General features: G+C 48.2%; 1 protein-coding gene across 3 annotated transcripts; it reads left to right on the top strand.

The window, feature by feature from the left end:
- The first annotated feature begins 1,394 nt into the window (after positions 1-1,394).
- THOC5 (THO complex subunit 5) lies at positions 1,395-27,946 on the top strand. Of its 3 annotated transcripts, none has more exons than XM_054712558.1 (21): positions 1,395-1,493; positions 2,349-2,563; positions 3,868-3,999; positions 4,627-4,770; positions 5,644-5,757; positions 5,912-6,009; positions 7,080-7,226; positions 8,571-8,685; positions 10,029-10,161; positions 11,836-11,913; positions 12,597-12,637; positions 12,880-12,979; positions 13,456-13,564; positions 18,462-18,563; positions 19,589-19,685; positions 20,260-20,374; positions 21,625-21,728; positions 21,851-21,938; positions 24,148-24,263; positions 24,918-25,108; positions 27,753-27,946. In XM_054712558.1, the coding sequence occupies exons 3-21, from the start codon at positions 3,904-3,906 to the stop codon at positions 27,814-27,816; spliced, it is 2,052 nt and encodes a 683-aa protein (XP_054568533.1). In that variant the 5' UTR covers positions 1,395-1,493; positions 2,349-2,563; positions 3,868-3,903; the 3' UTR covers positions 27,817-27,946. The 3 variants fall into 3 exon arrangements, with proteins under 3 accessions (XP_054568533.1, XP_028002575.1, XP_054568531.1); XM_028146774.2 differs by having other exon boundaries at positions 1,455-1,493; positions 2,303-2,563; XM_054712556.1 differs by lacking the exon at positions 1,395-1,493 and having other exon boundaries at positions 1,516-2,563.

Here is a 27,946-nt window from a genome sequence, read left to right as displayed (position 1 = left end):
CTGAGCTACTCTCAAAGAGGGCCTCCCCCATGGCGGAAGGAAGTGTAACCGGGGATTCCGGGCATCAGTGTTTCTACCTCCAGGTAAGGTTTTATACCCAAGTCCTGAACCTGCCCGTGCAATTCCTACCAGGGGTAGAAAACATCTGACGCTGTGAAAATGATGCATTAGAACTGCAACTGCCTGGGCAAATGGGGCCTAAAATAGGAAACTGCTGATAACGAAAAAAACCATTGAAACCTGTAAAGAATTTTAGTGAGTTTATTTGAGCCAAACTGTCGACATATGCCGGGAAGCAGAACCTCAATGAATTGAGATAATGCTCCAAGGAATGGCGGGCTACATCTGCATTCATAGATTGCCATCAAAGGAGGGACGTAGGTGGGCTACATGAAATTCATTGGTGACGGATTAAGGAGGTGGGATAAAGTCAAACGGTGGGAAATCCCTGGGATTGGATAAAAAGTAAAATGATGGACACATACTTAGGTGGGTACAGGAACAATTAACATGATAATGAAGGAATTTGAAGTATCTGTCCTGGCGACCACCACATTTGGTTGTGCCCCAGGGGCTCCAGCAAAAGAAGGAAGTTACAAGTTACCCAGACATCTCACAGATATGTTATCTTAGAGGCAAAAAGGCAAATGGGCTCAGGAAAGATCTAAGTTGATCTTTGTCAGGGAAAATATCGGCCTAGGACATGACTGCCCACTATAAACTGTTTTTAGTTAAATATTTAATTTTCAGACCATCTTTTGTAGTTACTTTAGGTCTCTGTATTTTCAAGACTGCCACACATGCCTCCCCTGCTGATGCACTTGTGGGAAAAACACGTGTAAGATGGGGTTACTGCCCTCCCTGGCTCGCTCCCCTCAGTAGTGTGGGATGTTAGGGTGAATATGATGGTTAAGCACCCAGGTTGTGGAGGCAAATTCACAGGGGTCCAAATCTTCACACCGCCACACACTTTAAAATATTTGTAATTTATTGATTTTAGAAACACCGATTTGTTGATGCATTCATTGGTTGATTCTTGTCTGTGCTCTAACCAGTTGAGCTACCCGGCCAGGGCTCTCCACTACCCCACTCTGGTGTTATCTTGGGCAAAAGACCGATTTATTCAACAAATACTTGGCAGAGAGCCTCCTAGTTGCGGGGCACTAAGGCGCTGGGGAAAGCGTGAACAAAACACCTTGAGCCTTCGCCCTCGCAGCTTCAGTTTCCTGGTTTCGGAGGGCAGCGTGAGGTGATGGCGGTGGGGATCCTCCCTGGCAACCCAGTTGTCTCAGCCCCTGACGCCCAAGTCACCAAACCCGCAGCCAGCACGGTGCGCCAGCGGCCATCGCAGGCTTTCGAGCTTCACTTCCGGCTTCCGGCCTCGGTGCCTCGCTTCCGGCTTCCGGCCTCCGTGCCGCACTTCCGGCCGCTCGCTCCTTCCTTCCGCTTCTCTATGGTGCGCGGGCTGCAGTTCCCCCGGCCGGCCGCCTGAAGTGAGTGGAACGCGGGGGCCGGTTCGGGGCGCGGGGCGGTGAGCAGGGGTCGGGCCCCTGGAAGGGCGGCCGGGCGAGGCCGGGGGCTCGGGCACTGAGAGGCGGGCCGCCCGGGGGGCATCGTCGGGCTGGAGTCCGGCCCGGGTGCTCCGTCCTCAGGGCCGCTGCGCGCTCAGTGTCCTCTGGTGGAAAAGGCCGGCTGCGGCGCCCCGGGCCCCCCCATGGCAGCGCTGAGACGACGAGGACGAAGGCGGCGGTGAAAACAGCGCCCGTTTATTGGGCGCTCGCGTGTGAAAGACACGCTGGACTGGGTCCCGGTCGCGGTTGCTCACCCGGAAGCCTTTCGGGTCTTCCCTGGGTGGCTCTCGCCTTTGTGGGTTTGGCCAAAATCAACTTGCCATGTAGGACTGTTGACTAAAGGTTCTTAATGGAGTCGCTTAGAAAACACGTATTGATTTTTAGAGAGAGAGCGAGAAACAGCGACGTGAGAAGGAAGCATGGATGGGTTGCCTCCCATGGGCACCCCGATGTGGGGCGGGGGGTGAGTCTAACCGCAACCTGGATATGTGTGTCCTGCCTGGGAATCGAACCCCTAACCCTTTGGTGCACGGGGGGGACGACGCTCCACCCAACTGAGCCACCGGGTCAGGGCTTCATCGAGTCACTTTTAAAATTTAAATTTACTTGAAAAGTTATCGTCTGTCATAAATGTAAAACTCCGTTCACTTGTCATATGCAGAAGGCTGTGATTAAAAAAAAAATTAGCATATTTAAAATGAAGACAGATTCTGGTTCATGATTCCGGCCAGATCTCCTTGTCTAAGGCTCTGAGATAGAGTCCCTTTGTTCACCAAGGAATGTCGGGGTTCATCGATGTTAAAGGAGGGAAATAAGACGCTCCTTGAAGCAATCGGCCGTTTCTAACAGGAATCGGAAAGAGTCGCTTCCTCCTCAGGTGTCCACCCTCCTTGAAGCTCACGCATGTACCACCCGAGGCCCCGCTCCTGATCGTCGTCATCGCCTTCCCCCGCGGAGGGCATTCCCGTGTTCACGGCCACAGCCACCCTGAGGTAGGGACCTTTTTTCTCATTGGGACTGTGAGGGGGACACAGGCCCAGAGAGAAGTGCAGTGACTTGTCCCAGGACTCAGACTCCAGCTCAGGGCTTCCCTGGCTCCACTCCCACACGCTGTTGGCTCCCTCGATGGTGGTTGGTGACTGATTTGTTGGGGTATGTGAGGGGGTGCTGCCCACCTCAGGGGGCGGTGGTGGCAGTCAGGAGAGAGCAGAGGGAGGATGCTGCATGATCCGAGAGCTCCATGAAATGTAGGCTCTGCTCTTTTTTAAAAAATATATATTTTTATTGATTTCAGAGAGGAAGGGAGAGGGGGAGAGAGATAGAAACATCAATGATGAGAGGGAATCATTGATCAGCTGCCTCCTGCACCCTTCCCCCCCCACCCCACCCCCCACACACACACCCTGGGGATCGAGCCCTGACCGGGAATTGAACCCGGGACCCTTCAGTCCACAGGCTGACACTCTATCCATTGAGCCACACCGGCCAGGCTAGGCTCTGCTCTCTTAAATGTTAGGGGTCACCAGGAAGTTGACAGCATCCCCAGATGAGATGGTGGCAAGAGGAGGAGGCACAATAACGTGGTTAAGAGCACTGATGGGACATCCTAGCTGTGTCAGCCGGGGCAAGTCATTCCGCTTTCTGATCCTGTGTTCTCATCTATAAAACGGTGCTTGTTCTTATCCGAAAGGTTTGTATAAAGAGCAAATGAGAACATTACCCATAAAGCACTTAGATCAAGGACTAGCTCACAGTGATGGGGAGTAGTATCGGGGACGTGCTATCGGCCGGGCTGAGGAGTTCGGTCAGTGGTGTGGTGGTGGTGCCCTTAAAGGAGGCGGAGGGGAGGAAGATGAGTTCGTTTTGGACAGGCTGAGGGATGACCCCTCACCCCCCCTTTTACAGAGGATTTAATTACAGCTTTGGAGGGTTGTCTTTTTTTCTTTTAAATCCCCACCCTGAAAAAAAAAAAAATGAAAAAGTAAAAAACAAATAAATCCTCACCTGGGAATATGCTTAGAGAGAGGAAGGGGGAGAGAGAGAAACATCGATCGGTTGCCTCCTGTACACACACTGACCAGGGACCGAACCCACAACCTAGATCTGTGCGTTGACCAGGAATCGAACCCACAGCCTTTTGGTGTACGGGATGACGCTCCACCAACAGAACTACCCCGCCAGGGCTTAAGGGTTGCGTCTTCTCTTGAGTTACTGAGGGTGTAAATGACCACAGCTGCTCGTTAGACTTAAGTTTTCTGATCACAGGAAAAGCTCAAAAGCTCTCTCCTCTTAACAGGTCTCTACCGCTTCTTCCTGACCTCACCAAACAACCATGTCATCAGAGTCGAGCAAGAAGCGGAAGCCCAAAGTGATTCGAAGTGATGGAGCTCCGGCGGAAGGGAAGCGGAATCGTTCTGACACCGAGCAGGTAAGATTCGCCAGGCTGCCATGCTGCTGAGAAATTGCAGCTTGTTGCCGAACTGACTGTGGGTTTGCAGCAGCTGAGGGTCACAGGGCAACCTTCCAGGTAGCCTGTTTTATAAGGTCCCAGAATGCACTTGGCTCTACAAAGCCCGAGTATCCCCATCAGTTGTAGCTGCAGCATCCCAAGAACCAAGAAGCCTTTTTTTTTTTTAAATTCTTTATTGTTGAAAGTATTACATATGTCTCCTTTTCTCCCCATTGACCTCTCCCTGGCCACTCCCGCCCCCCAGCACATGCCCTCGCCCCCCTACTTGTGTGTCCATTGGTTATGCTTATATGCATGCATGCAAGTCCTTTGGTTGATCTCTTACCACACCCCCCCCCCCATTTTTTATTTTGTTTTTGGTACTCCGCACTATGTTCTGAATCTGTCACTAAGCATGCATTACTTTATAATCAGAAGAGAGGAATTATTTCCCATTTTGAAAAGAAGAAAAACATTTGATTTGAGGACCAGATCCTTTTAGAGACCTGCTTTAGGGTTCCATTGTTATTGATCTCAGCCCATGTCCCTGGTCCCGACTGGGAGACTTTTGCTCCCTACTCAAGGCCTGTATCCTTGCCTCCACAGGAAGGTAAATACTACAGTGAGGAGGCTGAGGTGGACCTGCGGGACCCTGGAAGAGACTATGAGCTGTACAAGTACACGTGCCAGGAGCTGCAGAGACTCATGGCTGAGATCCAGGACCTGAAGAGCAGGGGAGGCAAGGATGTGGTAAGGAGTGGAAGAGGCAAATATGAACCTGGTGGGGCTGCACGGATGCACCTGTGTCGCACTTACCAGAGAGAGCCCATCCTGACCTTGGCCTCCTATCCTAGCCCTGAATAGGTCCTTGGGGCCTGGGCGCTCTAGGGACCTGCCTGTTAATTTATTGGAACTTCTCATCACCACCCACTCACAAATGACGGTAATGAAAGTACAGGATAATGAATTTTTTCCATAATTACAATTTGATAATTTATCCAAGTAATGTGTGTTAAGTGCTAAGTATTCTGCTAGGTGTTGAGAAATGACATGTAAATACCCTGCTGTTATAAGGATGGATATGTACAAGGAAATCAGAGAGACCAAAAATAAAATTATTAATACTAAATGAATAAACCAGGCTTTTGGGCAGAGAAACTAAAGAGTGTGACTACAAACTAGATGGATAAGTTCAAAACAAAACAACCCATATTTTGCCAGGAACCTCATGTGCTTACACTGTTAAAGTTATTATATCTTACCTCTTAAAGAGAGTCAAATTTTACAGCTATAATTCTGCTATTTTCATTAAATTATTCTGTAATGCTATTTATAGAGGTAAAATTGTATATGGCAAGATGTTGGATCTCTTGTGTGCGATATGGAAGGCCAGAGGTTTTCATGCATTGGCTGCACTTGCTCCATATTCAGTTCCTGTTAACTTTGGTCCAAGCAGAAATGGCTTTTTCCCTGAGAACCTTAAGCCCTTCCCTTGTACAGTCAGTTCTTTCCTTGCTCTCTGACTCTCATGGTTCTGCCTCCTCCCATGGTCTTATTTTGGAGCCAAAGGAAGCGAGCCAGTGCCCATTCTTGCCGTGTTTACCAGGTTTTCTTTGCCCGCAGGCAGTTGAGATTGAAGATCGCAGGATCCTGAGCTGTGTTCATTTCATGACTCTAAAGAAGCTTAACCGATTAGCCCACATCAGGTTGAAGAAAGGACGAGATCAGACCCATGAGGTAGGAGTTGAGAGGTTTAACCCTCCTTGTCCTCCCTCCTTCCCATCCCCTTCTCAATGCCCTTTACCCCTTTTTCTGAGTTTGCTGCCCAGTCTGCTCTGCCCCGCCCCACCCTGACCTGCCCCACTCACCTCTGACCTTGTCCTCCTTTCAGGCCAAGCAGAAAGTAGACGCCTATCACCTGCAGCTCCAGAACCTGTTGTATGAGGTGATGCACCTGCAGAAGGAGATCACTAAATGCCTGGAGTTTAAGTGAGTTTTGGAGAACAGGGCTTTGGCAAGATGGTCTGTTGGTAACTGTGTATTCCTGCACAGCTCTGTGTGAGCTAGTCTCTTTAAAAAGAAATCAGATGATTGTGGAGACCGTAGGACCTGGGAGAAGGGTGAATAGATGACTTTGAGTGGGAAGATTGGAGGCAGTCGATTCAGGCTGCACAAAGAAACTCCAAAGCCTGTCTGACCGTTTTGAGTTTTGAGCTCTGCACCTGGTCAGAAGCAGTTGTCTCTCCCTAGTAGGGGCCTTTGCATCCTTTTCCAGTTTGATTTCTGAGCAGCTCACCTCCAGTCATGTCCTTTTAACCTTTTGGCCCAATTTTCATCTCTAAAGGTCCAACAGTTCATTTCTGCAGATGAATTGGAACCAGAATTTCTTGCTGCTTAGCTGCCTTCATGTGAACAAATGAGAATTTGGCAGTGTTCTTTTTAAAATGTAATAATGCCTCTTGGCAAACCCACCATGAGAGAAGAGAAGGGAGGAAGGAGTAGAAGAGAAGGGAGCATGTTCTTACTTGATCAGCCCCATTTTTACCGACTGAAGGTGTTATTTGTAATAAACTTGGCGTGAGTGGGCACATTAGACATTGGGTCTAGTTTATTTTTAGTAATGATAATGATGATTTTTGAGGACTCTCTGCTCCACAAAGTCATCACATAGTAATACTTAAATACTGATATCAGGCCTGTATCTGAGTTAATAGCATCGTACCATTGTCACTTTCCTGGTTTTGACTTCGTACAGTTTAAAAAGGTATTGTTATTGGAAGAACCCAGGGGAAGGGTACATGGAGGAAATAAACTCTCACTCCAGGTGTAAGAATGCATGCGATGCCCCAGCCTGTAACCATGGCTCAGATGAAAGCTGACAAACCCAAAATGCAGTAGAACTGGGCCCATGGAGAGGCCAGTGGCCCTGGAGTGAGGCATGTCCCTGCGTAGCTGTAGACCTGGGCTAAGTGGGTGTACATGGGGAGGAACTGGGGGCCTGCTTAAGCCACCGTTTGGGTTCCTAAGAACGGCAGCTTGACATTTGTTTCTGTCTGTAGGTCAAAGCATGAAGAAATTGATCTGGTCAGTGTAGAGGAGTTTTATGAAGAGGCCCCTCCAGATATCAGCAAGGCTGAAATCACCATGGGAGACCCTCACCAGCAAACCCTTGCACGTCTGGATTGGGAGCTGGAGCAGCGGAAAAGGTGGCTTTCCTCTTCCCTGACCTTGTTAAGCTGTGCAGGCACGCCCTTTAACCACGGGGATAGTACTTTGTTATGATCCACAGTCAGACAGCAAAGCTCTGTGCAACCAGCAGAATAGTCTCTAAGACCAAACCCCATTTTGTGATGAATTCGCACCTGATAGTTCAAATTTGGCCAACTGCATCATGAGTGGGGTTGGAATTGCTTAAGGCTGTTAACGGAAAGTTGGAGTAATCTTTCTTTTAAAATTTTAACACCTGAGACCTAAATACCTTTTGTACCATAAATCTAATTTTGATTTTGCCTTTTCCCCCTGTGGTTTTTTAAAGCTTTGCAAACATTATTTTAGAAGGTTGTACGACATTCCATGTATAGACAAATTGTCATTCGCATAATCGTTCCCTCATTGGATTGGACTGTTTTTCATTGGAGAAGCGTCTGTTTTTATCCCTTGCCTTTTTCGGTTATAGAGTGTGTTCTGTGCCTTTGGTCCATGTTATAAATTTATTAAGTACTAAGTCTGATGCTTAGGGATTGGTGTCAATTTTTAGCAGATGGGCCTATCAACTGTGAGTATTGTATTCCTGTGGTCTGGATCCTTCCCCACCCTGCCCCACTCAAGCCACTCTGTGGCCTCATTTGGGTCCTGTAGCTGTTAGGTCCACATGTTTGTGAAAGTTTGGGTCTTGCCTCTAGAGGTAAGAAATGGAGCAGATGATGACACGGGGTATTCCCTAGAGGTTATGGACAGCTTCTGGAGCCAGACAGGCATGGATGCAAAGCCTAGCTCCGTGCTTGCTCTTCCCTGGATGACCTTGGGCAGGTTATCTACCTCCCTGAGCCTTCACGTCCTCCTTTGGGCATAGAAAAGACCCTGTCTTCCAGGGTTGTTGTTGGTGTTTTTTTGTTTGCTTGTTTTTAACAGACACAAGGTTTTCATTTTTCTAAATATATTTTTATTGATTTTCCGAGAGGAAGGGAAAGGGAGAGAGAGATAGAAACATGAATGATGAGAATCATTGATTGACTGCCTCCTGCACACCCCCTACTGGGATCACCCGCAACCTGGGCATGTGTCCTGACTGAGAGTTGAACCGTGACCTCCTGGTTCATAGGTCAATGCTCAACCACTGAGCCACACCAGCAGGCTCTAACAGGGTTTTTATAAAGAGGAAATGCAGTAATGCTTATAAAGAGTTCTTCAAAGTGCCAGGCATATAGTACGTGCTAGATAAACATCAGTTCATCCCAGCTGCTTTTATTAGGTGGATTCTGACAGTGAACAGTTATGTCAGGGTATCTCTGGAGAGCATCTAGGGACAGTGCTCCATCCTTTCCCAACAGGTTGGCGGAGAAGTACCGAGAGTCCCTCTCCAACAAGGAGAAGATCCTTAAGGAGATTGAAGTGAAGAAGGAATACCTGAGCAGCCTCCAGCCTCGCCTGAACAGCATCATGCAGGTGAGGGCCTTCCCCAAAACCCTCACCCATCAGCCTCTGCCTTGCCTCCACTGAAGAACCAGTGAGACCCTGCCGACCCGAGCCATCAGCAGCCATGTCTGCCTTTGGGTTTTGCCAGGTGTGTCACCCTACCCTGACATAGAGTATAGTTCAGGGATGGTCCTGGGTAGAAGAAAAGCTGGCCAGGTGGACTCAGGGACATATACACAAATTTACTTGGGGTGCTTTCTTCTTGTTTGTTTGTTTATCCTCACCGAGGATATATTTTCCATGGATTTTTAGAGCGAGTTGAAGGGAGGGAGAGAGAGAGAGAGGAAGAGAAACATCAATGTGAAAGAGATATATTGATTGGTTGCCTCCCATATGCTTTCCGACTGGGGCCAGAGATCTAACCCAGGTACGTGCCCTGACCTGGAATCGAACCCAGGACCCTTGGGTGTATAGACCAACACTCCAACCACTGAGCAGCACTGGCCAGCATTATCCCAAAGCCTTATCCCGGTAAAACACGTGTGTTGTTTTTTTGTTTTTTTTTTTAAAGATTTTTTAATTGATTTTTAGAGAGGAAGGAAGAGGGAGAGAGAGAAAAACATCAGTGTAAGAGAGAAACATTGATCAGCTGCCTCCTGCACCCTCTGACCAGAAATGGAACTGGCCACCTTTCAGTGTACACTTTGATGCCCAACCAACTGAGCCACACCAAACAGGCCCACTTTTGCAAACTCTTTAGTTTACGCCCTGCATGGTCTTTACCAGCCCCCGAAGTCTATAGGTGCCTAAGTGTGCTTTTGTGGATATCTGTTAGATCCCCCTGATTGTACCTCAGGGGAAGATCTTTAGTAGCTCTACATACTCTGAAAAGAACGTGACTCATTTGAAAGCCATTAGGTACCCTAGGAGGAAAAGTCCCCACTTTACCTGTGAATTGTACTGTCTGTCTGTATAGGTGACCTGATTTTGTTGGCTTTGTGAAGCAGATTTGGTCTAAGCCCTTACAGCTTTATGAAGCAGGGTAAATGGTTGCTAGGAAGGAACTTGGCAAAAGGACCCTAGAGAAATTATAAATTCCCTTTTCAGGGGTTTGGCAAGTCTACATTTCCTCCCTTCCACACTAGGCATAGAATTAGAATTGTTAACAGAAATATTCCCAGTAACACTTTATAATGGGATAAGGGACAGAACAAAAATGGAAACTAAGAGTGTGGGCGGTACTTAATGTTTCCTGTTAAAAAATATGCCTTGCATATATTTAGGTTTGTAAAGTGATTGTACTGACTTAGGGAAATTTCCTTCAGCACTATAAGAAAGTTCTAATTGCTCCTCATCCTCATCAACGCTTGCAGGCTTCCCTCCCGGTGCAAGAGTACCTGTTCATGCCTTTCGACCAGGCTCACAAACAGTATGAGACGGCCAGACACCTGCCGCCTCCCCTCTATGTCCTCTTTGTCCAGGCCACTGCGTACGGGCAGGCCTGTGGTGAGTACGGGGCCTGGTGCAGAGGGGCCGTGGGAGCAGCAGCTGTGGCTGAGGGGGTCATTTGGAAGCACTGCCGGCTGAGGAAAGCTCTAGGCCCTGCTCAGACGCCCTCAGGTGACCAGTGCCGCCTCCCCTGTGCACCACCCAGCATGGCTGCTTGGACTAGCTGGCCTGAGGCTGGACTACACTGATGGGCATTTCAGAATGGATGGCTTTGAATCTTCAATGAGCCTGGCTGGTCGCCTGTCGGGTGCAGTGCCCAGGCAGCCCAAAGCACGCTTGGCAGGTGGATCCGCACCTCTGGCTCAGCTTCAGAAACTGAACACAGGTCCCCGCCAGCTCTCCTGGGCTTTTCACGCCCCAGACAGGCTGCATGTCATTACGGTGAATTGCCCAGTGAGGGACTGTGTCCTCATGATAAGCTTAAAGGCAGCCCTTTACTCCTCCAGCGTTTTGAGACGTTTTGGAGACCCTGCCTCTTGCTCTACTGCCGCTTGCACCCAGCACCTTAAGTTTTCTTCCCCGCCACCACCAGGGCATGCCTCTCCTCCCGGCTGTAGGCACCACCACATCACTGTCTCTCTTCTTCTGTCTTCTGGGTCCTCCTGGTCCTCTCCCTCCCCTTGTCCTCCCTCCCCGTTGTCCTCCCTCCTGTTTCCATCATCAGCTCATATGAAATCCTCCCAGCCCCCTAGACAGGGTGAGTAATTTTCTTTTCCGTTTAAACCCCAACCTGTTTCCATTCTCATTTCACTGTCCAATTTCAGGACTAAATTACTCAAAAGTTTGCCAGTGGTCAGTGGGGGCAACCAGCTTATTTGGGGTAAGGTGTGATGGGTCATACAGGTTTGTCAGAGTAGTGGTCGGCTACCTGGGAATATTATCCCAGTGGCTTGCCCCTCGGGGGAGGTTTGTCATCCCTCCTTAGTCCGATTGGACAAATCATTTCAGGCTTCTGTGACTGTCTGTAATCTGTGTACTCTTTTGAATGGAGCAGGAGGGGAGCTGGTCTGTCTGATCTCCCAGCTCTAGACCCACAGGGCTCTACAAAGGCAGGCCCAGGCGTCTCTCAGGAAGATGTTGGGTCTGGTGCATGGTTCTTGAGATGCCAAGCTCAAGTTGAAAAGATCTGGTCTTGAATAGAACTGAGCTTGATTCAGGCCTAGGACTGGACTGCAGGGTCCAAGTTTCTGCCCACTGTCTTGCCTCCCAGTGAAATGTCACAGTGCCAGCGGGTGCCTGGTGTGGTGTGGAATAGAGAATGAGCACTTGGTCGGGTGAAAGCCATCATTTCTGGGATGTGACAGTTACGGGTTTCTGCATGAGAACCTTTAAGGCATTTGGCAGGAGAGTACCGTGCAGCTTTAGGCCCGAGGCTGGGATTTCTGCACCTTGGTCTAAGCCAGAAACCGGAGGTGCTCACCACCAGTCTCAGGTCATACTTGTCCCCAGGAATCTACACTTTGGGTTCTTTGTTCTCAGTAAGTGATGCATGAAATACTTAAGTGTCCTACCTGTTTCTCTTCATCTGGAGAAAGGGCTTTTGTCCTCCCACCCCCAGTCAGTAAGGAGCTGTGACAAAGGCAGAAGAGATGCAGTCCCAGAGCTGGCCTGCCTGTGTAGCTGAGCTCCTACCCTCAGCGGCTGTCATACAAAGCTTCTTCTTGCTCCCAGATAAGACGTTGTCTGTGGCGATCGAAGGCAGTGTGGACGAAGCCAAGGCCCTGTTTAAACCTCACGAGGAATCCCAAGGTAATGTGCTGGTCAGGATCCTCCCCCAAGTCTTCTGTAGCTGGCTCCGGGGACACTAAGTCACCACCTGGGGGCAGTGCTGGTCCTTTGGAAGTTAGCTGTACTGGATTTGTTTAAACAGGGAGCTTGACTTTATGTTCAGGGGGAGACAGGGAAACCCTGCCTGTGGATTTCAGCCCTGCACTCACCAGCTCGCTGGTTCCAGGGAAGCTCTTTAACCTTCCTCAGCCTCAGTTTAGCCACCTGTCCAAACAGGATAGTAATACCTCATGTAGAATTATGTGAATTTAACAAGGTGATGCATGCAAAAGCCCTTAGCATCATCCTCGGCACATGGCAACCACTCAAATTATCTGAGCTGCTGTTACTACTTTATTACTATTATTGCTACCACCACCACCACTACCAGTGGAGGGGCTTATGGTCCATAGGAGAACATTAAAAAACATGTAAAAAAAAAACACTTAAAGATAGGTGGTGTGCGTACAGGTCATTTCTCTTTTCTTTGTTTTCTTGCATCATGTTTTCTATACTGAATATGAAGCAGCAAATTAATTTATCCTAAAAAAACAAAAAACATTTATAAATGACAGAGTCTGGGCCCCTTTCCGCCCGGGGTTGAGGTCCTTTAGGAAACATCGGGAGCCCCCTCCACTCTACACGCCTTCTCTCTGTGTCTGCAGATGACGAGAGCGACTCGGATGCCGAGGAGGAGCAGACCACGGTGAGAGCCGATTCCTCCTGTGGGCGTGCCAAGCAGCTGCCCTGGGGCCTGCTAGTTGGCAGGTGCCATCCTTCCCAGAAGCAGAAGAAAGGTCTGAAGGGAAGGGCTGCTGGGAGCCTGGCCGCTGAATAGCTGAAGCATCAGGTCCCAGGCAGCAGTGCCGAGGCCCTGGCCGGTAGGGAGAAGAAGGGAGAGGTTCTGTACGACCAGTGCTCATCGTGTCCACGCTTCCCTTTGTCCAGAAACGCCGGCGACCCACACTGGGAGTTCAGTTGGATGACAAACGCAAGGAGATGCTGAAGAGGCACCCGCTGTCCGTCATGCTGGACCTCAAGTGCAAAGGTCTGGCTCCCCTTGTTCTGGGGGTCCCATAGCACTTGGGAGTTCAGCCAGCTGTAGGTGCACAGGGCCCAGCAAGCCAGGGGGCCTCTTTGCCCAAGAACAGATTCTGGTTTCATGTTTCTCTGATGATCTTCATTGTCAAGGGTCCATGGTACCATTGTGTCTTATTCCTGGTGCTGTAAACTCGGATCCACTTGGTGATCACTGGGTCACCCCCTTTTCATACTGTATTTGTCAGAAGCAGGGCCTGTAAGTCCAACCCACACTCAAGGGGAGGGAAATGGAGATCCACCTTTTGGGGGGAGAAGTAACAGAATTTGTAGACGCTCTGCTTTTTTTCCCCTCAACATTAAACTGCCATTGAGTTTTTGTTTTTATAGTAAAATACCTTAAAGCCTCATTGACTTCCCTTTCTGTAAAACTCATAACTCGCTCTCCTGTTTCACTCATGCATTCCTTTCTCCCTCCCCGTCCAGATGACAGTGTGCTTCACCTGACTTTCTACTATCTCATGAACCTCAACATCATGACGGTAAAAGCCAAAGTGACAACTGCCACGGAGCTCATCACCCCCATCAGTGCAGGGTATGAGCAGGCTCTCCAAAGAAATTTCAATCGTTTTACAAAATGAGTTTGCCGACCACTGGTCTAGCTCATCCCCTTATTGTACAGATGGATAAACTGAGGTCCAGGGCGCATATGATCGTGGAAGCCCTGGGTCTAGGGCTCCAGACTCCCAGTCCAGAGGCCTTGGCTCAAGTACAGGCTGCTTTGGCCCTGGAGACACCAGCCTGATGTATGGTTTTATTTGTCCGTCTTTCTTTTTGTCCCCCTTGATATGATCGCAGAATATCACCCAATAGCCAGTCAGAGACAGGTATCCCTGGTTTTCTCTCAGTTAGTTGTTTCTGTTTGGATTTACAGTTTGGGTTTGACTCAGGATCTCTATATGGTCCATATGTTGCAATTGGGTGAAGCTTCTCTCAGGCACCTTTTCATCTGAATGTCTCTGCCATCTTTTGTTGAGAAATTGTGTTGTTTTCTCTGTAGTTTTCCTCCAGAATTAGGTTTTGGTGATTGCATCCCTACAGTACAGTTTTATGGGTTATTCCTTCCCCATGTATTTCATATCAATTGTAGTTAGATTTAGAGGATTGATGAAACTCCATTTTGATTTTTTGGAGGGGACAGAGGGGCAGGACTGTGTCATAGATGTTGAGTGCTTCCATAAGAGACCCGAGTTAAATCTACCTTTGCAATATTGATGACTTTTACTAGGATCTATTCATTCATTAGGGAATTAATGTTTTTAACACAAACATTTTAATCAGAATTATACTAGCCTTGCTGAATTTTCCTCAAATTATTTTCCAGAATGATCTCCAGTGGGGCATTTTAATCCATTAATTTTTCATTAAGCCATTAAACTATTTTTACTCATTTTCCATTTTTATTTTATCAAGGTTTTTTTTTAATCCCTTTTCCATTAAAATTTTATAACAAAGATTTGACTAATTGAATGGCTTTTTGTTTCAATGTTGTATTTTGATGACTATAGCTTCCCCTTTCATGTCTATTGTTTTTACCAAAGTCAGTTGTCTTGAGACACATATTAGAGATGTAAGTTTTGTCACGAAGAATTGATTCTTCTCCCCAGCCAGCGTGGCTCAGTTGTTGAGCATAGACCCATGAACCAAGAGGTCACCTGGTCGATTCCCAGTCAGGGCACATGCCCAGGTTGTGGGCTCGATCCCCCGTAGAGGGCATGCAGGAGGCAGCCAATTGAAGATTCTAATTCCCTCTCCCTCTCCCTTCCTCTCTCTCTAAAATCAATAAAAACTTAAAAAAAAAATATTTGATTCTTCCATTAAGATTTGTCAATTAGAAACCCTTATGTGCAATTTTAGCTGTTGTGTTTGATTTTGGTTGATTCGTTCTGTTAGTAATAGTCACTAAGTATTGGCCAAAGACTGGCAATTCTTACTTATTTTCTAGCCAGTTTTCCCTGTGAGGCAGTGAAAGGGGCAGACTTGCTGGGGGATAGTGGGGACAGAGAGATTCTGGGAGAGACAGAGAACAGAGAAGAGCCAAAAGCTGCCACCGCCACAGTAGTAAGTCCCGAAGTCCTTTCCGGGCTCAGAGCAGCAGGATCAGCTCTTCTGCCTGAGCTGCCCCGGATGCTGTTCCTGAAAAAATGGAGACTCTGTACTGGTTGAGGGAAAGAGTGGGCCCTGTTGTCCTTTGTGATCCGATTACTCTATTATTATGCTCCCCCCCAATTCTCTTCTCTGCGTGTCACACTTAATTACGGGCTGTGCCCTAGCCATTCCAGTTGGGTGGCAGTGGTGTCACTGTCCTTCTGTTTACAGCACTGGGCCACCTTGTCTCCAGTACGGGTGGTGATGTCTTTTTCTTCCAATATAAAGGGGGCATTTTCTTTTTTTTTTTTTTTTTTTGAGTGATTAAAATATTTTATTTTTTTTTAAATGAATCTTTATTGTTCAGATTACAATTGTTTCTCCTTTTTCCCCACATATCTCCCCACCACCCAGTTCCCACCCCCACTCTGCCCTTACCTCCCCCCCCCCTCGCTGTCCTTATCCATAGGTGTATGATTTTTGTCCAGTCTCTTCCCATACTCCCCACACAGACACCCCTTTCCCCCTGAGAATTATCAATACACTCCCATTCTATGCCTCTGATTCTAATAAGTTTATCAGTTTATTCTGTTCCTCAGATTTTTAATTCACTTGACTTTTAGATTCACTTGTTGATAGATATGTATTTGTTGTTCATAATTTTTATCTTTCTTCTTTTTCCTCTTTTTAAGGAATACCTTTCAGCATTTCATATAATGCTGGTTTGGTGGTGATGAACTCCTTTAGCTTTTTCTTATCTGTGAAGGTCTTTATCTGCCCTTCAATTCTGAATGATAACTTTGCTGGGTAGAGTAGTCTTGGTTGTAGGTTCCTGCTATTCATCACTTTGAATATTTCTTGCCACTCCCGTCTGGCCTGCATGGTTTCTGTTGAGAAATTAGCTGATAATCGTATGGGAGCTCCCTTGTAGGTAACGAACTGTTTTTCTCTTGCTGCTTGTAAGATTATCTCTTTGTCTTTTGCTCTTGGCATTTTAATTATGATGTGTCTTGGTGTGGTCCTCTTGGGATTCCTTTTGTTTGGGGTTCTGTGCGCTTCCTGGACTTGTAAGTCTATTTCTTTCATCAGGTGGGGGAAGTTTTCGTTCATTATTTCTTCAAGTAGGTTTTCAGCATCTTGCTCTCTCTCTTCTTCTGGTACCCCCATAATTCTGATGTTGGTTCGCTTGAAGTTGTCCCAGAGGCTTCTTACACTATCTTCAACTTTCTGAATTCTCTTCTCTTCATGCTTCTCTGGAGGAGTGTCCTTGGCCTCTTTGTATTCCAAATCTTTGAGTTGATTCTTGCAATCCTCTAGTCTGCTTTTGGGTCTCTGTATAATATTTTTTATCTCAGTCAGTGTATGTTTAATTTCTAGTTGGTCCTCATGGAATTTATCGGCCTTTTCCATGAAATTCTTGAAAAATCTTATAACCGTGGTTTTGAACTCTATGTCCAATCGCTTGTTTTCCTCCATTTCTTTGGTTTGTGATCTGTTTCCTTGCCTTCTCATATTCTCTGCTTCCCTGAGTTGGTAGGGTAGTTTTGTGTACTAGGTGTCCTATTGGTTCAACGGGTCAGCCTCCCAGTTACTTGAGGTGGACACTCTTGGTGTACCCTTGTGTACTGTGTGTCCCCCAGCAGGAGCTACAGCAAGGGCTAGTTTTCTCCTCCTTTGCTTGGGCGGTTTTGGAGCAGTCTGACTGGAGCTGCAGTTGGTTAAGCTGCCACAGAACAGGCCTTTTATATGTAAAAGCCGCTGTGTGGAGCCTGGGCGGGTTTGTAGAATGTGCGGGGCGGGGCCTCAGGGCGGGGCCTCAGGGCTGGGCGGGGTCTCAGGGCGTCACTAGGCTGGGGCGTGGCCAACAGCGATGGCTGCCGTCAGCCGTCTCTGCCTTTCCCGTTTCCAAGTCCCTGCGCCCCACGGTCCAGCGCAGTAAACAATGATTGCTGGGCGCATCACCGCAAAAAAGTCACTCTCACTTTCCGACCCGATGGCCGAGAGTCCAGCTTCTCCCCGTAGGTGTCTGGGTCCCCCGAGTGTCCCCAGAAACTGGATTTCAGAGTGATCGGGAGCTTGTCTCCCTGCGGGTTGAAGAAAAGCCGCGCACCCAACCGCCCGCCGCTGGCCCGATTCACGTGCCTCCGTACCTTAGCTTTTCAGCGATTGTGCTCCTTTCTGTTCTTAGTTGTCAGTCTTCCACTCAGCCAGCTTTCCCGTGGTTCTGGGTGGTAGATGTTTTTGTCTTTTAGTTGTGTTTTTGAAATTGTTGTGTGAGGCAGCAGATCAGTTGTTTAACTATGCCGCCATCTTGGTTCCTCCTCTATAATCTCCTAAAGGGGGCATTTTCTTGTGAGTACCATGAAATTTGGTCAAAGTGTGATAGACACAGCACCAAAGTTGCACACTTCCTTTCTGGGGTAGAAAGGAATCTTTCTGCTTTTATAAAAATTATGATTATTTCTATATCCAGGGTCATGGGGCTTTGCTCCCCTTAGGTAAGGCCCTGATCTCCATATAACTTTGAAGGGATAGGGTTTTTTGTGTTTTTTTTTTTTATTTTTATTATTATTGCTTTTAGAGGGGGAGGACGGGAGAGGGATAGAGAGATGGAAACATCGATGAGAAAGGACCTCATCGATCAGCTGCCTCCTGCATGCCCCCTACTGGGGATGGAGCCCAAAACCCAGGCATGTGCCCTGATGACTGAGAATCAAACCAGCGACCTCCTGGTTCCTGAATCGACACTCAACCACTGAGCCACACTGGCCAGATGGATAGGTTTTTTATTTGGTGGGTAAGAGTACTGTCATTTTTAAATATATATATATATTGTTATTTATTTCAGAGAGGAAGGAACAGGGAGAGAGCGACAGAAACATCAAGGATGAGAATCATTGATCAGCTGCCTCCTGCACGCCGCCTACTGGGGATCAAGCCTGCAACCTGGGCATGTGCCCTTGACTAGAATCAAACCTGGGACCCTTCAGTCCACAGGCTGATGCTCTATCCAATGAGCCAAACCAACTAGGGCAGTACTACTGCCTTTTTTTAGTGCAAATCTCAGCTCCAGCACTTAACTAGCAACATGATTTTGGACAAACCATATCTTTCAAAGCCTTGAGTTTCTCCTCTATAAAATGGAAATGATAATACTCTGTACCTCATAGGGTTATGAAGATCCAGTGACCTCAGGTGTATAAAGTGTCTGACTCACAGGAAACATTCATTAAATGGTGGCATTGGTCATCAATGCGAAGTGGCATTACCACCCCAGAATGTCCAAGTCTGCCTCGAGACAAGGTGTTGGACCGCATTCTCACTGCAGTCTTCTCCCTTTCCAGTGATTTGCTGTCTCCTGACTCAGTCCTGAGCTGTTTGTATCCTGGGGATCATGGAAAGAAAACTCCGAATCCAGCCAATCAGTACCAGTTTGATAAAGTTGGGTGAGTCAGCAGTATTTCCTCCTTTCTCAGCCTCTCTGCTTCTGAGTTGTGGCTCAAGCTTAATGCAGGAGACCTAGTAGGGCCAGCAGCCTCTCAGGGGGTAGGGAGACCTTGGGGCAGGAGAGAATGCTCTATTGAGAGAAGGGAACACATGATCTTTCCTGCTTATGAGGCAAACGGAGGTCATGGATGGGTGGGTCGGGAACATGATAAGAACACGTGTTGTAATAAAAATGTTGAACATTTTAGTTCTCTGAAGATTAAAAACATTTTAAAATCCTATATAATAAAAGCCTAATATGCTAAGTGTCCGATCATCCGGGCGTCCGTTCAACCAATCAAAGTGTAATATGCTAATGATTTGCTAAGGCTGTTCAACTACTCGCTATGATCACCCGGGGGCAGACAGTTGACCGGTTGACCAGTCGCTATGACATGCACTGACCACCAGGAGTCAGATGCTCTGACTGGTAGGTTAGCTTACTGCTGAGGTCCGGCAGATCAGGATTGAGCAAGATGGGCCCGACACGCCCTGGAGCCCTCCCATGGTCCCTCCCCGGCTGGCCAACCTCCCACATCTCTCCGTGGCCCCAGTTGTGCACCAGTGCGGTCCCTCGGCCTGGCCTTCACCCTCTTGCAATCTGGGACCCCTCAGGATGTCAGAGAGCCAGTTTCGGCCCTATCCCACAGGCCAGGCTGAGGGACCCCACTGGTGCACGAATTCGTGCACCAGGCCTCTAGTATTTTATAAATTGGTAAACTAGTAAGTAGAATGATCATGTGCACTGACTTTTTATTGAGATTTGCTTATTAGTTGAGGACTGTCAGGGGAAAAGAGAGAAGTGAACATGGGAGAGATGAAATTTACAATAGGGAACCGCTGAAGTCAAGAGGCGTTGCTGGTAGCCTGGCTATAAGCATGGCTGAGCCAGCAGGACCTGCCTGTTTGGGGTGATTGGGAGGAAGACTATATCCTGGGACCATTTCAGAAAGGACTTATAAAATCATTTTATTCTTTTATGCAGCATCCTGACTTTGAGAGACTACGTACTTGATTTAGGACACCCCTACTTGTGGGTACAGAAGCTGGGTGGCCTCCACTTCCCTAAAGAGCAGCCCCAGGTGTGTACACTGATCCCGTCTCCTTAGCTGGAGAGCTCTACCTCCTCTCTACCCATACAGACTCCAGAAAGGCTTTTGGGGGCTTTACACTAGCAGAATGCTTTCCCTTAAGGATACGATCTGTCCTCCCTCCACTCAGGACACTAAAATGTCCAAGGCCTCCAAGTTTTTAGGCACCTTTGCCTTTTTCCTGAGTCTAGAAACCCTCTAGATCAAAGTAACTTGAGTCCTTGCTCTGGGTGCAGCACAACTGGAGGCTCTGCTGCCGCTTGGTCTTGTGTACAAAGAGGCCAAACATGAAGTGTAAGCAGAACCCAGGGCGTCTGGCACCTTAGCAGAAGCTTTCCTTTTCTCAGGAGCTGGCCACAGCCTCCTGAGAACCCAGCAGCTTGTGTGGCTCCTGCTGGGACTCGGCGTCTGGCCTTTCACAGCAGGTAAACCCTGCCTTTCCCGTCAGGTGCCCACCTCAGGGCATGGGTGAGCTCGGCTGCCACAGGCAGGCAGGGCCTAGGAGAGAGGCGGTGCCTGGAGGAAGGGAGGAGCACTCAGGTGTGCCTCTTGCTGTCATCCACAGCATACGGTGATTGCTGACCACTCGCTGAGCTCCAGCCACATGGAGACCACCATGAAGCTGTTAAAGACCAGAGTGCAGTCCCGCCTGGCCCTCCACAAACAGTTCGCGTCCCTGGGTAAGCTGGTGTTGGGGCTGTGGCTTGAGAGCCATTCACTCAACATGGACAAAAACAGCCAAGCTCTTCATTCAGATGTCTGGAATCATGACAACAAATTAAAGAGGCTGGATTTCGGGCTCTTGCTGAGCTGCGGTGTTGGCAGGGCCACTGGAGAGAGCTGCAGACCATCCAGGCACAGATCTGAGCTCCCCCAGGGTCATCAGGGTGGTTTTGGCTCACAGAGGAGGCCCAGAGCCTTCTGGTGGCACAAGTTGGTCAGGGGCAGCTCATCCTAAGTTAGCGGATGTCCGACTGGTGTGCATTCTACAGATATTTAGTGGGAGTCCAGCTCATGATTCATGGAGCCCACCTTCAGCTTCTTTGAATACAGCTGTATAGGGATCCACTCCTCGTCCCTCCCTGAGACCTACTGAGCTAACACCCTCCAGGGTCAGGCTGAGCCCCACTTTTTCATAAGCTCCCAGGTGATTCTGCTGAGCCATTCACCACGGTGGTGGCCATATGGGGCTTCATTTCATTCATTCATTCAGTAAATACTTGTCAGGGGCTTCCTACGTACAAGGCACTTGCAAGATAGGGTTAAGGTCTTTCTGATACAAGAGGGCTGTCAGGACAGACATTGGGTTTCCAGGACCATCGCGAGACCCTACCCCTCGGGTTCGGTCTTGTGCTCCACGTGGACCCTGGTCTCTCCAGGGCAGCATAGCTTGTCCGTCGGGCCTTTCTCCCCATCAGCATTGCTGCATTGGTTTGTCTCAAGGTTGGATGATTGTCATCCTGGGCAGCGTTTACTGTGTTGGCATATTTGCTTATTGAAATGCCAGCAGGAATTCACGCTGGAACAGTTCTCCAGCCTTTCTCCCCTGGAGGAGCTGACACAGAACACTTCAGTCTTTTCCTCCATCAAGGTCAGCTGTGGAAACAGCCCTCTCGGCGACTCGATCTAATTAACCGTCCCTGCTGCAGCGGCACTGTCATTGGTTTTGGCTGCTGGGGCTCTTGTTGTGCTGACTGTCATTTGCATTAAGGATAAAGCACCGTGAATGCTGGTGCTGGGTCTGGCCACAAGCACGTAGCCCTGGGTGAAGTCAGGTTGGCGTGCTTGCATTCCCGGCACATGTTGACCTGGGCACCTACTGAGTGCCAGGTGTACCTAGACATCTGGCAAGGCCATCTGAGCCCTCTAGAGGATGCTGGTTATCTAGCTGTGGCACCTGATTTCTACCACCTGTCTTGCTCTCTTTTAGAACATGGCATTGTACCAGTTACTAGCGATTGCCACTACCTCTTCCCTGCAAAGGTTGTCTCTCGCCTGGTGAAGTGGGTGACGATTGCCCATGAGGATTACGTGGTAGGTAGAGGAGTGACGGGTCATCATTGCTGTCCTGGGGACCGTAGGCTGATGTCTCTACCAGGCGGGCAGGAGGTTTTAAAGGAGCAGGCAGTTCATTCCTTGTCCGTGGTGATTTCTAGGATCTGCATTTCACCAAAGAAATTGTGGAGGCAGGACTGGCTGGGGACACCAACCTCTACTACATGGCACTCGTGGAAAGGGGCACAGGTAATTTGTTCTGCTCATAACCGTGGTTCTAGGCAAGGGGAGTGGCTGAGAATAAAACATTCCTGGAAATTGCCCAAAGAAAGCGAAAGATCTGGAATCCTGCTGCAGGACTTAACAAATAGTAATGAATGTGACAGGCACCGTTAGGTGAGTACTTGATCTCATTTAATCCTCATGACTGTCCTAGGGATGGTAATATTCATTTTATAGGTGAAGACGTTAAGACTTAATCACAAACCCAGTCTGACCTCTGACCCTGAGCTCTTGGCTTTACTGCTCTCTAGAATCGATCACCTGTTCTTACCCCCCTTCCCAGAAGGACTGACGTGTCCCTCTCAGGTTGTGAGGTGCAGGGTGGCAGGACCTTCCTCCCTCTGCAGTTTCTGCGCTCATCGGAGGCGTCAAAACTGTGATTCCTCACAAGTGTCCTGGCATCTGATTGGCCAGGGCTTCCTGCTGGAGCCACCCAGATACTCCCTGGGATGCTATTGCCCGGCCCCAGCCTCAGAGGCCTGGCTCGGACCACAGGATCGGATTCCCGGGGCTTGGTACTGTGGCCATAGGGTCGGGGACTTGTTTGTAGTTTTTTCTTCCCTTCTCTTTTTCTTCATGTGTTTTTAAAAATATTCTGAGGAAATTAAGTACTTCAGGTACAGGGAGGCTCTCAATCCCACTTTATGCTCTCCCTCAGGGTAGGGGACTACTATTTTGAATTTGTGCAGTTGCTTTTTTATTTTATTTTATGGATTTTAGAGAGAGAACCATCAATTTGTTGTTCCACTTATCTATTCACTCATTGGTGGACTGCTGTTTATGCCCTGACCAGGGATTGAACCCTCACCTTGGTGTATTGGAACGATGCTCTAACCAACTGAGCTACCCAGCCAAGGCTTTGCATTTGCTTTTCATCCTCTCCTGTTTTAAAATATACTTTTACCTCATCCCTATGCAGCCCAAAAATTTATGAAGCCCCAAGGGTAGAAAGTCATTGGAAGACATTACTTCTGCTTCCTGGTTGATCAGATGAAAGCTTGGAATGATAATAAGTATTCTAGATTCATACATAAGATGAATGAAAATTAAAATTTTCATTCGCTGTATTGGAGAATTTGAAAAAATTAAGGTTGAAATTTAAATGAATAAGTGGGCAACAAACCCAAGTACATACATAATCCTTAAGTCGTACAACAGATCGGTTTGAAAAGTTTACATAGTACAGATTAACAAAAAGTTGTTGAATAGGGTTCAATCCAGAAATATATGCAGACTGCTGTGACAGAGGCAACACAACAGTAAAGAAAGGAATCACTTTATAATAAATGATTTTGTGACTGTTGAAGAATTGTCTTAACCCGCACTCTTGCCCTCTGTTAATTTGAATTAGTGGTGTGTCAGAGAGTTCTTTTTTAAATCCTCCCATAAATAGTGAAAAAAGAATGGCATACTTACATTAGTAGAGACGATAAATGTCATCCTATTGAGAGTGGCAAAGACTTCCCCCAGAGAAAAAATGAATATGTTAAAGAAATACGAATATTTCATTGAATGATTATGAACACAGCGCTGACATCAGGCAGTTAAAGTCAGCACTGCTGCATTGCACCTGTTTGATCTTAGGAAAGTTCCTTTTGGAGCCCGAGTTTCTTTTTATGTACAGTAGGGATGATGATAATGGTACCCATCTCAGAATCATTGTTAGGATAATAAAGTTTGCAGAATAGCACAGTGCTTGGAAACAGTAAGTACTCAATAAATGTTGGCTGTTAACAAGTTTTTACATAACAAAATATCTAAAAACAAAAGGAACAGAATAGAGAGGATAACTTTGGTGTAATCGCTAATACACAATATTGAAAAAAACTATGCCTTTACATGGGAAAATCCTTAACTTGCTGGCAAATAAATGTCAATTAAACTTCTGTCAAAGGGACAAATAGAACTCAGGCAGACCCAGTGTGGACTCAACTCTGGGGAGTCCACACCCCTCTGCCTCCTTAGAGACACCAGAGTCACAGACATCACATTCTACAACCTGGCAGTTCCACTTCGGAGATTCCAGAACAAACACAAAAGTCAGTTTAGTACCAGAATGTGCTCTGGAGCATTCGGATTAATACGAGACATCAGCGCCAGCCTTAGGGTTCCGATGGGGACAGCGCGTGGCTGGCCATCTGGGTCACAACGGATTTTTCCTCCTTTCCCTTCCCAGCCAAGCTCCAGGCAGCTGTGGTGCTGAACCCCGGCTACTCCTCCATCCCACCCATCTTCCAGCTCTGTCTGAACTGGAAAGGGGAGAAACAGCACAACAATGATGACAATATCCGGGTAAGGCCCTGCTGGGGTGACCATAGGAGCAGGGAGAGCCTCTGGGGAGCTAAGGGCTGGGACACTGGCATAATTCCTAGGACAGAGGAGCCTGCCAGGATTTAGAGGACATACTGGAGGCTGCATGCTGTAGCGGAGGAAAGAACCTGACCCATCACAAACAGCTACCTAGTTTGAGGTCCACAGGTTTCACCCCATTTACAAATTAGGAAAATATAAATACCTGCCCTGAAAGGTGGTTGTCTTGGGCTTCTGTGCAAATGCGAATTAACTCAGAAGCACAGGATTGCTGGAATGAGATGAGTATGAGATCATTGCAGCTGTAATTATTCTTATGTCTGATGACTTGATTCCGCGGTGGCCTTAAGGCTGTGGAGCATGTTTTTAACCCTCACACGTTCTGACTTGGATCTCAGCGTGAGATTCCTTCTCTACACACCTCCGTCCTCTTGGCTGTGGGTGTACAAGGCAGGGAAAGCTATGGGTCAAAATCAGGAAGACCCCATGTTTTGAGGAGGGGGAGGTTTAGTGTAATCCAGTCCGGCTTGATGTGGTATGCACTAGCTCCTGCAGAGGCCCAGCTGCTGTTCTGTGGAGCTGTCAGACCCAGCAGTCTGAAAGTCGTGCTGAGTTTCCGGACTTCCCACTCTGTAGGCCATGGAGAGGGAGGTCAACGTGTTCTACAAGGAGCTGTGTGGGCCCCGGCCTGGCCATCAGCTCTTGACCAACCAGCTCCAGCGCCTGTGCGTGCTGCTGGACGTCTACCTGGAGACCGAGATCCACGACGACAGCGTGGAGGGGCCCAAGGAGTTTCCCCAGGAGAAGATGTGCCTGCGGCTTTTCAGGTGAGGGGAGGGGTCAGAGTGCCAGGGACCTCCAGTCCTGCCTCTCACGGGGATTTGGGGCAGAGATCAGAGCCTGGCATAGAGGGCATGCCTGTTCCCAGCTGCACTGATCTCTGTTCACAGAGGAATTTAAAATCCTGCTGCCTGCATGCACCTCCACCAGTCCTACTGTACTCTTCCTAAGGCATTGACACGTCTTTTTTTTTTTTAAATATGTTTTTATTGATTTCAGAGAGGAAGGGAAGAGAGAGAGACACACACATCCATGAGGAGAGAGCATCCTGGATCGGCTGCCTCCTGCACACACCCCACTGGGGATCGAGCCCACAACCCGGGCATGTGCCCTGGACCGGGAGTCAAACCCGTGACCTCCTGGTTCCTAGGTCGATGCTCAACCGCTGAGCCAAGCCGGGCTCATTGACACATCTTTGAGAATCATAGCTTTAGGCGGTCAGGCTGGACAGCAGGAACCAGCCTTGAAGGAAGACAAACACAAGTACAGATCTCTCCTTTGCTGCTCACCTTGGAAGAATCACTTCAGCTCAGCTCGGAGTCTATTTCCTACAGGCTGAAGTGGAAATGTTACCGTCTAGCTCGCGATAAATTATCTATAATTTATGTAAAGTTTCCAGAATGGTATTCAGTATGCCTGCTTTCCTAGCACTTCTAGATACTTTCCTTTTGCTTTGGGGTCCTCTCTTTCACTTTTGTCCCCTAACTCATGTTCTTAGAGTCCATTCCAGAACTCCCAAGTTCACATTGCTCAGGCGTCCCTTCTGTTTGGGGCAAGGGCTTGGGGAGGAATGGTGTCTGGGAAGGGGAAGGCTAGAATCTGTTTCTAATCAGGACAGCCCCCTGTTCCCTATCAGTCTAAGAGGCGCCTTACCTGCCCCTCCCTTCTCAGGCAGCCAGTCCCAGCCTGGGGAACGTGTCCCCAGCATCCTCCCCCCTGTGTCTGGCACCTCCGCCTGGCCTGATTTGTGGTACTCTCTGATAATAACCAGCTCTAACCCCCGAGTGGCTGCTGGGAGGTGGCGCTGGAGGCTGCATGTTGGCGCCTTCCAGGACTTGCTCTCCCCAGTGGGTCTGTGTGAGACCTCAGCTCTTCCCACCCTCCCAGCCTGCTGTAGCACATTCCTAGGGTGGGATCTCTCACATGGCCAGTGTTTCTTTGCTGTTATCTACTGGTTCCCCAAGGACCCATTTTCTGAAGTGCTTTGTATGTCACCCATGCTGAGCTCTGTAAGGGCATTGGAAGGTGCTGCTTTGGCCACTCAGATCTAATTAACTCCATGACTGGTGCGGTGTGAGGTTCTTGGCCTAAAGTCCTTCTGACCCTTGGGATCAAGCCCCAGGAGGCTGGACTTTTTTTTTTTTTTTTTTTTTAATACAACAAATTTTATTTAGCATAGCCAGTCCCAACATGCGGCACAAAGTTTACAGAGGCTGGTGGGTACCTTCAGGCTGTAGGTTCTCCATCAGGCGTATGCTTAGACTTGCCCAGATGGCAGTGCCCTTCTGGTGTTGGGAGGTATCTGACCTCGTGGTTACGAGCAAAAGTTTTGGGGCCAGAAAGACCTAGGTTCAAAGTGCTGCTCCTACCTGTGTGATTAGGGTCTATACTTAGTCTCTTTGAGCTTCAGATTCCTCGCTGGTAAAACAGCATTCACTTGAGGTATGGTTGGGAGGGTGAAATTAAACCAGCTGGAGCATATAAAGTGCCAAGCATGGTGCAGGCAGAATAAACCCACACTTCGGTAAGTGGTTTTCTTGGTGTTGGAATTAAAACCTTTTTTCTCCGTATCTACAATTGCGCACGCATTGCGCGCGCGTGCCTGCGCACACACTTTCTCCCTCCTCCTCCCCCTCCCCCTCCCCCTCTCCCTCCTACCTTCACTTAGACCAAGATCCAGGGTGTTACCTAGTGGTTACTACTGAATGTCAGTCATAAGCAGATGAATAAAGGAGGCCCTTCACCTGACATGAATTATGGGGGGGCTGTGTGGAAGGGACCCTGTGTGGAGTTCTGCTTGGAGGCCCAGGATGATAGCTGAAGCACCTAAGCTTCGTGAAGTCAAGGCTTTGGCGTCAGACCTGGTCTTGAATTTGGGCTCTGTCACCTTCTGACCATATAATGCTGGGCAGATAAGACTGTTTCTTCATCTGTAAACCTTACAAAATCATAGCCATAGCATCTAAGAGCAGGCAGTTGGTGCAGGTTCTTTTCACCCACTGACTTCAGGGTCCTACCACCCTCCCGCATGGGACTCCCCTTGCAAAAGAGGTTTTTAAATTTTTTTCCTTTTTTTTTTTAAATTATAGAACTAAACCATGTACATTGTTAAACACAGAAAAAACAGTCAACAGTTGTTAAATATATTAAAAAGTGAGGGTGCCCACACCCTGTCCCCAGAAGTGCCCGTTGTTAGTGAGGGCTCTTCCAGGCCTGTGTTCATGCATTTGCAAGCATATAGACATTTTTTTAAAAATGGCATCACACCTTACATATTGTTCTGCAGTCTGCTTTTCTCACATGTTTATTTTTCCCCCTAACAGCTGTATGGTATTGTGGAGGTAACTGTAATTTCCCCCGTCAGCCCACAGGGCATGGTATGAACTGACCCCCCCTCTCCTGTTTCTCTAGGGGACCCAGCCGGATGAAGCCGTTTAAGTATAACCATCCTCAAGGATTCTTCAGCCATCGCTGACCTGCTCGGCCTGTTTCCCCCGGGCCCTCAGTGCTGTGCCTCCGCTTTCTCTTCTGTTCCACATGTGGCTCCTCATAGGCTCCAGAGACAGGTTTTATATTTCTAGCCAATTAAAGTGTCATCTGACCAA

Source organism: Eptesicus fuscus, chromosome 23 (assembly GCF_027574615.1).
Source record: "Eptesicus fuscus isolate TK198812 chromosome 23, DD_ASM_mEF_20220401, whole genome shotgun sequence".
Taxonomy (NCBI): domain Eukaryota; kingdom Metazoa; phylum Chordata; class Mammalia; order Chiroptera; family Vespertilionidae; genus Eptesicus; species Eptesicus fuscus.
The sequence above is the reverse complement of the archived record's forward strand: the minus strand, read 5'-3'. Positions and strand labels throughout refer to the sequence as shown.